General features: G+C 38.8%; 1 protein-coding gene and 1 long non-coding RNA gene across 2 annotated transcripts; both read left to right on the forward strand.

Annotated features, from left to right (window-relative positions):
* Positions 1 to 846: 846 nt before the first annotated feature.
* Positions 847 to 7,072, forward strand: LOC122060507. The gene is made up of 5 exons (XM_042623611.1): positions 847 to 3,832; positions 4,121 to 4,767; positions 5,260 to 5,469; positions 6,090 to 6,304; positions 6,545 to 7,072. Exons 1-5 carry the CDS (start codon positions 1,162 to 1,164, stop codon positions 6,585 to 6,587), a joined length of 3,786 nt encoding a protein of 1,261 aa, XP_042479545.1. The 5' UTR covers positions 847 to 1,161; the 3' UTR covers positions 6,588 to 7,072.
* Positions 7,073 to 8,005: 933 nt separating this feature from the next.
* LOC122060983 lies at positions 8,006 to 9,102 on the forward strand. Its single transcript, XR_006134522.1, has 2 exons — positions 8,006 to 8,142; positions 8,489 to 9,102. It is a non-coding gene; the product is annotated as an uncharacterized LOC122060983 (long non-coding RNA).
* The last annotated feature ends 3,016 nt before the right edge of the window (positions 9,103 to 12,118 follow it).

Here is a 12,118-nt window from a genome sequence, read left to right on the forward strand (position 1 = left end):
AAAAAAAAAAAAAAAAAAAAAGAGCAAAGTACTAACCAAGAAGGGAGCTTTACTTTCATACAATCACACTTCTTGATTTTCTAATTTCTAGGATCATAGTTAATTAGTTATAATATGTGTAGTCTTTTACATAGAAAGTATATTGTCCTTGGGCAAAATAAATGTATATTGTATTAACTCTTTAGAAAATTTAATATATGTAGGATTCACACTAGTTATGATGCAAACCATTTTCTAAAACGACACAATTAACCCCATGTAAACCGAATAACAAAAACCAATTAAAAACTGCTAAAATTGAAATAGGATGAAAACGATTCTGATTTCACCTTATCCCTATCAGGTGCGGTTTTGATTTCACCTTATCAAAATGTAAATCAAACCAAAACTGAACCGAATAACCAAAACCACACCGTTTGACACCTTTAGCTCAATTAGTGATCCCAAGGCTGAAGGGACTCTGAACACGCATCCCAAGTACTCAGACGTAGGTACTTAAAACAAGAAGGATATGGAGCCGGTGGGCTCAACCTTGAACCTAGCCCAGTCCAACCTTAGTCTGGGTATTTCTCAAAAGTAACTCAGCCCATAGGCTGGGGCCGCTTGGAAACCCAAATAACAGAGAGAGAGAGAGAGAGAGAGAGAGAGAGAGAGGCAGTGGGTTGCAGGCTTGCAGCAGTAGTAAGAGTGGGGAAAGTGAGAAGACGCACGGCGGTAAGTGTAGCTGCGGTTGATTGCAGAGGGTGCAGTGGAAAAAATTGAACGACTGAGATTACTTTCTCTTCATCTGACGGTCAACAATGTTATTGTGTGTAAGACATCATTTCCCCTTGTTTTGGGGTATACAATTCTAAACCCTAATTTGGTAGAAATCTAAACCGTAACTCATTTTTTTTGGTAGGATCTAAACCATAACTTAGAATTACGATTTGTGAAGGAATTTTGCTGACCTGGTAGTGACACTCATTCTTTCCAGCGCCGTCAGGTCCATGGGACCATGGCTATTGAGCTTACGTGGTACTGTGGTTTACAAAGACGAAGGATTCACGCCACGTCAATGGTTCCTCCAGTCTCTCCTGTTCTCTTTGGCAGATAACTTCCACAGAGAGAGAGAGCGAGAGAGACTTGCAGCCGCAGGCTTATGGTTGTTTCATCATTTCGATGGGAAGTCTTAATGCACCAATCCTTTCAAAGACTGGATTCTGCTATAAAGTTCCTACTTTCAGACCCAAATCTTTCTCGACAAATCGGGGCAAGATATATGCACTGAAGAGTAACCAAAGCGACTCAAATTTATTTCTGAAAATCCAAATTTCATGTCCTCCATCATTCTCTAATGGCGTCAAGTCGCAAATCTGGTCTCAATTTGGACGAGCCACGAGGCGGCGGAACTCGTTGAGGAAGAAGCTCACTGACGAACAACAACAGGTGCGTGATATTCGTGATTCTTCCAATTTGCAAACCCCGAATGGCATTTCCACTGAAACTAATTTGAATTTTGGTGATTCAAAAGATAATAGTTCTGGGGTTCTAGGAGATATAGTTCAGTCTGATACTGTAACAAAACCTGAACTTATTTCTGATTCTGTTTTCTGGAGTAAATTGGAGAATTGGGTGGATCAATATACGAAGGATGAAGAGTTTTGGGGAACTGGGTCTGGTCCTATTTTTACTGTTTTTGAGGATTTGGATGGGAATGTGGAGAGTGTTTTAGTTGATGAAGATGAAATACTGAGAAGAAGCCGGATTGAACCCCGGTCTTTTGGAAAACCAGAGATGAGGGATCACTCCACTGAGGTAAATTTGAAGATTTCTGGTGCAAATCGTTTAGCCAGGGATATTGAAACTGGGAAATATAAAATTTCAAAAAGTAGCTCGATTGCTAAGTTTGTAGTCTTGGGTAAACGATCTGGTTTGGTTGGTAGACTCCTTTTGGATGCTCTTCAGCCCAACTTGTCTAGGAAGATCTCACGTCTTGGATTTGCAATGCTGTGCGGTTCCTTTATGTTTTGGGCAATTCGTAGAGTGCTCATGCCTGGCAATGATGTGGTGGAATTGACCAGGGAGGAGAAGGAAATGCTGAGGAGAAAGATGAAGTCAAGGATGGAGCAAGAGAAGATGATGGCTGGCACTGTTGAAGTGCTCCCTAATGCTCCAGAACCAGTAATGGGATCCACTGACAGGCCTCCGTTGGACAAGCAAGAACTTATGAACAGAATTAAGAAAGCCAAAGCATCAAAAGATAGATTGACATTACTGGATTCGACCAGTACTCTCTCTTCAAAAGCTAATAATTTTGATGATAGAATTCAAGAAATTAGAGGGATGGCCAGACGTGCACGCGAACTTGAGCAACAACAGTCTTCCTCATTCAATAGTGATAGAGAAAAAAATGAGTTAAATGAGAACATGCAAAATGGGATGAAAGAAGGCAAGAGTCAAGAAGAGTTTCTGAGTTTTCCAAATAATCTTTCAGATGGAGATCCAGAGAAACCTGTATGCACTGTAAGCTCCCTATCCGTAATTGATTCTAAGGGAGAAGATACTGGATTCTTGGGTGAATTGTCAATTGGAAATGCTTCCAAAAAGAGTGAGACTTCTGCTAGGTCTTCGAGCTTGGAAACCACAGAAGATGGAAGAAGCAGCAAATGGATTCCTGAGGAGAAAGAGTGTACTTCACACTTATTAGATGTGAAAGAAGTGATGCAATCAGACCTGGAAAATAAGCATTCGAAGGGTGATTCATGGGTCCCTCTAGGAATTAATGGAACCATGAGGCCCACATCTGTAGATGAACCTAAGATAGAAGATAGTAGCTTTTTGGGTGAAGTATCATCTGGGAATGCTGCAGAGTGTAGTGATTCTGGGAATCATAGTGTGTTTAGTATGGTAGCTTCTGAAACTGGGGAAAAAAATACATGGGATCTGGAAAAGATTGAAAAAACTATACACTCACCGGACATGAAAGAAGTGATGCAATCCCATGATACTAAGGATACATCAAATTCATTGGATACGATTTCTATTGGGATGAAGCCTAAGGTTATACGGTCAGTCAAGGAAGCCAGGGCGTACCTTTCCCAAAAACGTGCCAAAAAGGAGGATGACCTACATCCCCAAGTCAGAAATCTCCAAGAAAAAGATAATCTTGTTCCTGCTGCTGATCAAGATTTGAAGGTTAAGACAGGACCATTTAGTTACAAAAATAACAGTATGCTTGAAATTTCTATGATAGATGATACATCGGGTCTTACATCCATCAAGAATGCTCGTGAAGATTCTACCCAAAAGAAAACAGGAGTGGCTACTGATATTTCACAGTCCTTCCAAGTCAAAGTTGATGAGCCTGATGATGCACAAGAAAAGAATGAGGTGGATGATCTTAAGATGTTCGGAACTTCCCAGGATTCTACATGCAGTAATAGCAGTAAAGAGGCACCACTTCATAAAGACCAGGATAGTTGGATGGAGAAAAACTTTCATGAGTTTGAGCCCATTTTTTCAAAGATTAGAGATGGTTTTAAAGAAAATTATATGGTTGCTAAAGAAAAAGGTTATGACGAGTCACGTTTGATTGCTGACATAACACAGCTCGGGTCCAGTGATGATGACAGTGAACTTGAATGGATGAAAGATGATGGCCTCAAAGAAATTGTATTTCAGGTCCGAGAAAATGAGTTGGCTGGGCGGGATCCATTTCATCTGATGGATGCTGATGATAAGCGTGTATTCTTTAACGGTCTTGAAAGGAAAGCTGAGATAGAGAATGCAAAGCTGTCGAATTTGCATGAGTGGATTCATTCAAGAGTTGAAAATATTGATTATGGTACAGGTATTTATTTTTTTCTGACTTTCTTCTGTTTCATTGCCATCATTGAGTGTATGTACAGCTGCTGTAGGATTATACCCTCGTATAATTTTTTCTTAGTTATGTGTTATGCCCTATCCATACTCATATTCAACACAAATAACTTGGATTCCTCAGAAATGTGGAACTTGCTCTGGGCCAAATTTTTCTACTTTCTTTTCTAGTCACTTGTTCAAGTGTTCTGCATACAAGTTCACGGTATAATCAGAGCATTAAATTTCATGCCAATACATTTGTTTGCTATTCCTGTAGATGGTATTAGCTTGTATGATCCACCAGAGAAAATCATGCCCCGCTGGAAGGGTCCACCAGTAGATAAAGATCCGGAATTTCTTAAAAACTTTTCAGAACAGAAGAAGTCATTTGTTGCTAGAAACATGGGACACTTACCCTCCATGAATGAGGACGCACAAGATATGCTCCAGAAATCAGAAAAATCCCTATCCTCTGATGATATTTCCACTTCCTCACCTGTTTGCGATCAATGGAAGATATCCCAGGGTGATGTCTCTGCGAAGTTGAAGACGGTTATTGAGAGTAGTGATGGTTCCATTAGAGCTGGCAAAAAATCAGGTAAAGAGTACTGGCAACACACAAAGAAATGGTCCCGAGAGTTCCTAGAAGCTTACAATGCAGAGACAGATCCAGAGATTAAATCCATAATGAAGGATATGGGAAAGGATTTGGATCGATGGATCACTGAGGAAGAAATACAAGAAGCAGCTGATCTGATGACCAGGATACCCAAGAGGAAACGCAGATACATTGAAAAGAAACTCGACAGGCTCAAAAGAGAGATGGAAATGTTTGGACCACAGGCTGTAGTCAGTAAGTACCGTGAATATACAGAAGAGAAGGAAGAGGATTATCTGTGGTGGTTAGATCTTCCGCACATACTGGTAATTATCTGATTCATTTCCTTTCTTTGAATGAGAAAAAAGCACATTCTTAGCATATGCAAATTGCAGATTCTAGTCCGACTGAATTCAGGCTGCATGCATTTAGGTTTTCATCCCCTTTTTTGTTTAGCTAGAATGTACCTGACATTGATTGATCCTTAAGTACTTAGTAAGCTTTGTTTTTATCATAAACCATGACACTATTTTTTATTATGCCTTAGACTAGGTCATTGTAATGCAGCTTTGCTACATTATATAATAGTTAAGACTTTCTAGAATTCTCTTGTGACTATATTTTTCTTCACATGAAGATCATATTTAATAAATATGTTACCCAATTACAGGTCCTCTGGGGTGACAATTCTTGGTCCATTCATGTGATAGATTGTAAAAATTGTATCCATATGGCTATAGGGTAGTGGATTTAACTTGTGCTCTCTCAGTTGGAAATTTCCATTATTCACCTTTTTTCCTCCTCTTTTGTTGCTGCAGTGCATTGAACTGTACACAGTTCAAGATGGGGTTCAGAAAGTGGGGTTTTATTCTTTGGAGATGGCTGCTGATCTAGAATTGGACCCGAAACAATACCATGTAATTGCTTTCGAGGATGCCCGGGATTCCAAAAACTTATGCTATATCATACAGGCTCATATGGATATGCTTGGAGATGGCCATGCTTTTGTTGTTGCCCGCCCACCTAAGGTAAACAGTCTTCTTTAATAATAATAAGCTTTAGGATTTTGCGGTTCATTTCTACTCGATCCCAAGTCATGTCCGTGACTATAATTCGTTGGGCATGTGTGAGGTTGTTCCCTGTTCCACCAAAGTTTTAGTGGTGGTGGCTCACAGCATATCAGTGGTGCTTAGCATTATAAAGCAGAGGTTCAATAGGTGGGCCCCACTCACAAGATTTGCTAGACCAGATATTAGCCAAACTGGATGATCTTAATTTCTTATACTGCTGGAGCTCTTGGATAGCCAAAGGGCATTTGCAACAGTTTTTGAGCTGTCAATTGTTGAGTTGTCTGATCAAGCTGATCATCAGCAAAACAACATAGGTCCACTGTTCAGAGTGAAAAAGTGCACACACATTGCTTCATATAGACTAGGTACTACCATTTCTAAGGCAGCATGAGGACATTGATACCGAGTGTTGTTCATTCTGGAATCATGATCTGAACTTCACATTTTTCTTGTGTGGATAATTTAACGGTCCTTGTCCTTCTGTCTCCTCCCTAAGTTTTTATGGTGGTTCATTGGCATTTAATAGGAGAGGTCTTCGATTTTTTTTTTTTTGTAAAATAATAATTATTTGTCTGTAGGATGCCTTTCGAGAAGCCAAGGCAGATGGTTTCAATGTTACTGTAATCAGAAAAGGGGAGCTCCAACTTAATGTGGATCAAGCACTTGAAGAGGTAGAAGAGCAAATAACTGAGATTGGGAGCAAGATGTACCATGATAAGATCATGCGTGAACGCTCTGTGGATATTGGCTCATTGATGAAGGGTGCTTTTGGTTCCAGCAAATCTACCAAGAGGTAACTTCCAACCTTTGGTGAAGGCATTCTACTTGTACTCTTTTAGATGAGATATCCTTGTCCGGGATAAGTTTCTTGTTGTTTGGTGAACTATGCGCTTGCTTTAATTCGTCAGTTTAGAAAAGTCAAATAGTTAATCTATGTGGTCTTTAACAGAGTAAAATGTACCATTTTTAAGTTCTATCTACAGTTTTGGTCATAATGGGATCTTATTTCCTTATGAACCATTTCTTTCTGCAGGCAGAGGTCCAAGCCGAAGCTAAGGGAACCAACCAAGCATTGATAGATGCTCAGGAAAAGGGTCACTAGGTTAGATGCATAACTAAATTTATGAGGCCATATGGTTTTGAGTGACGTAATAGCAATCAGGCCATGCCATCTACTTCGAAGGTGTCTTGAAGGAGAGCCGCTTTTGCCCCACTTGCTGGATTTTGGATGAAGAGGTCCTCGAATTGGGTGTTTTGTCCCCCATCAAATGTACAATTCCACATCTGAGTTGCGTCTTGTGATTCACAATCTATAGGTGTGAAGATAAACGAACTAAAGGTAATCAGTGAATCACAAGACCTATACATTGTACATATTTTATGTTTTGGTCAAGTTTTCATGTAACTTCTTTTGACGTGTTAGTCTCAGTTCTTTGCGTCATAATCGTTGTTTATATGAGGTTCGGTCTACCAATTCCTTTTTTGCATACTATAAATAAATGATATTCCTTATATGTGTGAACTTCGTAAATGCCATTGGTCATTCGAACTTCTGTTGCTTCATGGATGCAGTTGCGGACTCACTTTTTTGAATCATGTTGAATTATGTAACTTTCATGAAGCATCCTTAACTGCTTCTCAATTCAAGAGGTTATTTTGATGGTCTTACACCGTTATTGCTATTAATCACAGTATTGAGGGAGATGATGTGTTTTTCTGTTTTGCTTCTTGTTCTTCTTACTTCTTGTATTGACTGAAGAGTAATTGGATTCTTCAGATTGTTTCATAAGTTTTAAATAGAAGTAACGGCTTGTCACTTGGAGATGAGCATGGTGATAATTGGGCTACATTTGGGAAACCTCTCTGGAAGTGATTTCATTGATTTCTTGCTCACCGGGAGCAGATTGTGAGCAGAATACTGTTTGGCATGCCATCTGTTTTTTCGCTTACAGAGCAATTCTGGTTAAAAAGTGCTCAGTGAACACTTTTGACAGAACAAATATTTTTTTTGCTTTTACGGTTCGCAAGAAAAGCTCCCTTGGCTCGATTCTCATACCCCCCCCCTTCTCTCTCTCTCTCTCTCTCTCTCTCTCTACTGAGACACAAGAGCCCCAGGTAAGCCTCTGCCATGGCGGTCTTCATCCTCCACCTCTCCCCCTCTCTCCTTTTATACCTCTTAGACGACTTGTGTTGTATCTCTCTCTAGTGGAACCGAGCTGGTCACATCCAGAGGATCCTCTTGTTCTGAGTAAGCGTTTTGTTGTTCTGTTTTTCTGTGGCAGTAGCTTCTCTTCTTCCATAAATGGCATGTGGAACAACCATGACTGCTGCTTCAAGGGCCTTCTTCTGCAGAAACAGGAAGCACTTCGTCTTCCTCTCTATAAGCCCAAGTTTCCCATTTATCCGCTGCAGCAACCGCCACATTTTCTTGCCTGAAAACTCCAAAAAATGCTTCTTCTATATCTTTATCTATATCTATCAGATGCATTCATTCCACTCAAGAAACTTTGGAGACAAGTGAGAAATGTGTCCTCTGTTTGCGGATGCAATGTTGTTGACATTCTTGAAGGAAGAGGTCTCCTTGAATCAATCACCAGCGAGAATCTCATGTCAGCTTGTTCCAAACCAAAGGTCAGTCCTCTGTGGTTTGCCTCCTACTACTGAAGCTTAAACGTGGGAAACTTGCTTGGTATTATTATACTATCTTGGTTTCGGGTAACAGTAAAAAAAGGGAGTACCAATTAGGTCCAAACTTAATTAATTAGCTAAAACTTAATTTCCTAACTTCAACTCATGCTGCTTGAAGTAGACCCATATATAATAGACAAAGATACAAGATAGAATGCATGAATCCAAACACAACCGTGCAGTGATCATTGGCAGATTTGGTTCTTTCTAAGATTTCCAGTAACACATTAACCTTCTTCCTGATAAAAGTGAAAGAAACAAAATCGTGACTCGTGAGCTTCTTCTCCAGGTAGAGAGGGGGAGAGAGAGAGGGCGGGGGCCTCGAGAGCTGTGAATCTCCAGCACATTTAAGTTCCAGTTTAAATTGAGACAATAAATCGATTGAGGTCGCTGGCATCGAGTCTCTGCAACTCCATCCAGACGATGTTTTTCTCACGGAGACGATGATCTCAACAGGGAAGAAGTGATGGATAGTGTTCTCGGCATTGTCAAGAACATCAAGGACCAGTGTTCGTAGCTGTCTTGTTTTTCGTGCTGTTATCGCCTTGTTTGCTAATCTGGGTGCCTGGTTGGAACCATTTCATTGAGTTCGACAACTTCCAGATCAGTGGGGGTATCGATTTTGGTTCACTCCATTCTCTACTTTACCCCATCTTCATCGTCTTGCTTGCTATTGGATTTCACATTTGCCTTGGTTGATCTTGATGATATCAACTTACATGGCATGACTACGTTAATGTTTGATTTCCTTCATTCCTTCCTTGCTTGGGGTTTCTGAGTTGCTTCACTTCCCTTGATATCTGCTAACGGTGTCGCTTTTACATCTCTCTTGTTCTCTTTGTGATCAATAGAATTCTGATATGAGTGACATGTTATCACAATTGATTTTAGTTTTCATTTGATTGATTTTGTGAGATAATACTTCTTTTTTCTTCTCAATTGCTGTTTCAGATTGGAATAGCTGTATTTGCATTTCTATGGTCTTATTACATTACACTAAGGGAACTGATCTCATGTTCTTGCCCATATGTTTTTGTCTGGGGAAGAATAATGGCGAATTCTTCAAGGACTTGTGATTATTCAATGGAGGAAGCTGGAAGCATATAACACTGGTTTCTATATTGTGGTTAAAACCTTACAGGTTAAAACATACAATTTAAGGACTAAAAAATCAAAATGAGTCCAACAGTCTGGAAATATTGTAATTTCTGGGCAGATTGGTTCATACTTCATAGCACATTTTATTAGTTTTTTATTGAAAGGAGGATCTTAGCTTGAGTGGTGTAGATTATCCCATTTCCACTGTGGGCCTTGTCCCGTTGGATTAGATTGTTAGGGAGTTACAACAGTAATTTTCTCTAATTACAGTAAAATGGTGGAATTTGAGTTTTGGTTGTTCTCTGACTCTTGACATATTGGCATCACAACTAGTAAGAGCTTGAACTGAGTTTTGAGGTTTTCAATTGACACAGTACTCGGGTTCTCTGCATGAATCATTTATCTACCAGTGGTGTTATTGTCCATGAAATGCTCAGGTCATCGTTAGTAGGTATTGGGTTGGGACAAAGTTCTCTCTCATTATTCTTGTACTCTGTGGTGAGTGGGAATCCATTTAATTTTGTTTCATGACAGAGAATTGATCTGGTTTAGATGTGATTGGATAGCAGAATGCCTCTCTGTGTGAGTTTTTTGCCTTTGCTGTTTATGGTGTTTTTCTTACTGAAAGTGGCGGGGTAGTAATTTGGATATAATGCCATCCTTGGAAGGTTTTGTTGTTTCCATGAATATGAAATCAAATTATTTATGGGCCATTTCAGTAGTTCAAACAGAGCACCACCTCAAGCAATTTCAAGCAGGTGGAAGTGGGGATGTGTGATGTGAACCATTGATCTAACACTGACACACTATAGGCTGAATAAACAAATGTACAAATCCTAATTTATTGGGATGGTAAGGTTTTCAGTTCACCATGATTCAACACTGCCACACTACAGGCTGAATAAACAAATGCACAGGACCTGATTGTATATTCATGAAATAGGTAGTGTATTATAATAAGGCTGCTGGTAACTGTGTTTAATTATTTGTATAAATCCCATTCTTTTCCTCTAGAAACTTGTCTTGTAAACGTTACCAAAACTTGTATCCTTTTTGTCTTAGTGATCTTATAGATTATCACGTGAGATCTTAAGCATCAGTTACAGGCATAGTTGTCACGGCGTCAAATCGATCCAAGGCGGTGGGGGGTGGCTAATCGATTTGGCGATGAATTGCCCGTTTTGGCGTTGCCATGGCGGTCAAATCGCCCTTGTGTCATTTTTTATTTTTTCTATTTTCTAAAATTATTTAATATGCTACTTTTTTTTTTCCTATTTTTAAAGGTTATTTAGCATGCTACAAGCCTAGAATATATACCCTATAACATATAAAACAAACATTAAGTAACATCAAATCATCAAAAAAATCAACATAGCCATATCATGTCATCAAAAATCAACATAAATTATTGATTTATACAGTTTTACATCAATTCATCACTCATCAAGTCATAAAAAATCAACATTTACATCACACCAAAGTAAAAATTAAAAGGCTAACCTGTGACTGAAGCTTGAAGGCAATGATTGGAAGTGAGTGAGCAACCTGAACAAAGTAAAAAGTATATATGTCAATATATTATATATGAATGAGAGATATATATTTGGAAATCTAATAATAAAATTAATAGATCAAATGATAAGATAAGTGGCTAACCTGTTAAGCTATTAATGACTTACTGAAGCAATAAAGCTTGATAGCAAATGAACTCAACATAAAAAAATAATAATAATAATAAATAAATAAATAACTTAACTAATCATCCAAGTTCAATGTTCAAGTTTAAAGTTTAAAGTTTAAAGTTTAAACAATATATAAAATCCAAACACTCAAATAGTCAAATACAAATGACTTAATCATCATAATCATCCAACAAATCAGCGGATGGAAGATTCCTGTGTTGTCCACTAGAAGCATTTGCATTTTCACCAAAGTTATCTATAACATCCAAGTCATCATTCATATCATCCTCTTCTTCCAAATCTTCTTCCCCATCTGATTTTGATGACTCCCTAGCAGCCCTCCCTTTACCACGGCGTGTGTAACACAAATTTCCTCTAGAGGTTGATGATTGAGCTCTCCTGGGTCGATTGAGCACCTCCATTGTTGCCCCCATTGCTCTACCAGCAACGTCCCATGTGAGATCAGCATCTTGATGAACTACATCATCCACTTGCTCGTCAATCATCCACTCACTACTCCAATCCAGTTCATCAAGCACAAGTGGATCATAATTTCTGTTGCGGAGACGCCTTTGTTGAAACCTTTCTTCTAGGCGGCGATTGTATTGAACATAGACTAGATCATTCAAACGTTGATGTTCTAACCTATTCCCCTTCTTGGTATGAATCTAAATTCATAAACAATAGAGAACAACAAACAAAGTTATTGTTCCAAAAATAAAAAGTCTAAAATATGAAATAGATGTAATACCCAGCTACTTACAAACTCAAATGTGCTCCAGTTGCGCTCGCAACCAGAAGAGGAGCAACAAAGCCCTAGAATACGTCTTGCAATCTTTGAAAGCTCAAAAGCATGACCTCCAAATGAACCCCACCAAGTAACTATAAAAAATAAATATATATAAAAATAGCTAGATTGATATTTAATATATCACACAAACAAAACAACTAAACAATGTACTCTACTTACTAGGACTCATGGTTGCCCGTGATCTAATTGCCATATCTGAGGCAAAACCACCTCGAGAATATCTGTACAAAGTGGCTTGAGTATTTATCTTGTCTTGTAAAGCTGGTTCATGTATCATTCTTTCAATGGCTTCATTAAATGCAAGTTGTAGAGAAGATATAATTTGGTA

This window comes from Macadamia integrifolia, chromosome 14, assembly GCF_013358625.1.
Source record: "Macadamia integrifolia cultivar HAES 741 chromosome 14, SCU_Mint_v3, whole genome shotgun sequence".
Lineage (NCBI taxonomy): Eukaryota > Viridiplantae > Streptophyta > Magnoliopsida > Proteales > Proteaceae > Macadamia > Macadamia integrifolia.

Excerpts from the sequence above, each read along its gene's own strand:
- LOC122060507 (XM_042623611.1), top strand. The coding sequence starts at position 1,162 with ATGGGAAGTCTTAATGCACCAATCCTTTCAAAGACTGGATTCTGCTAT. Across the intron at positions 3,833-4,120 it reads AAATATTGATTATGGTACAG|ATGGTATTAGCTTGTATGAT; the intron begins GTATTTATTTTT and ends CTATTCCTGTAG. Across the intron at positions 5,470-6,089 it reads TTGTTGCCCGCCCACCTAAG|GATGCCTTTCGAGAAGCCAA; the intron begins GTAAACAGTCTT and ends ATTTGTCTGTAG.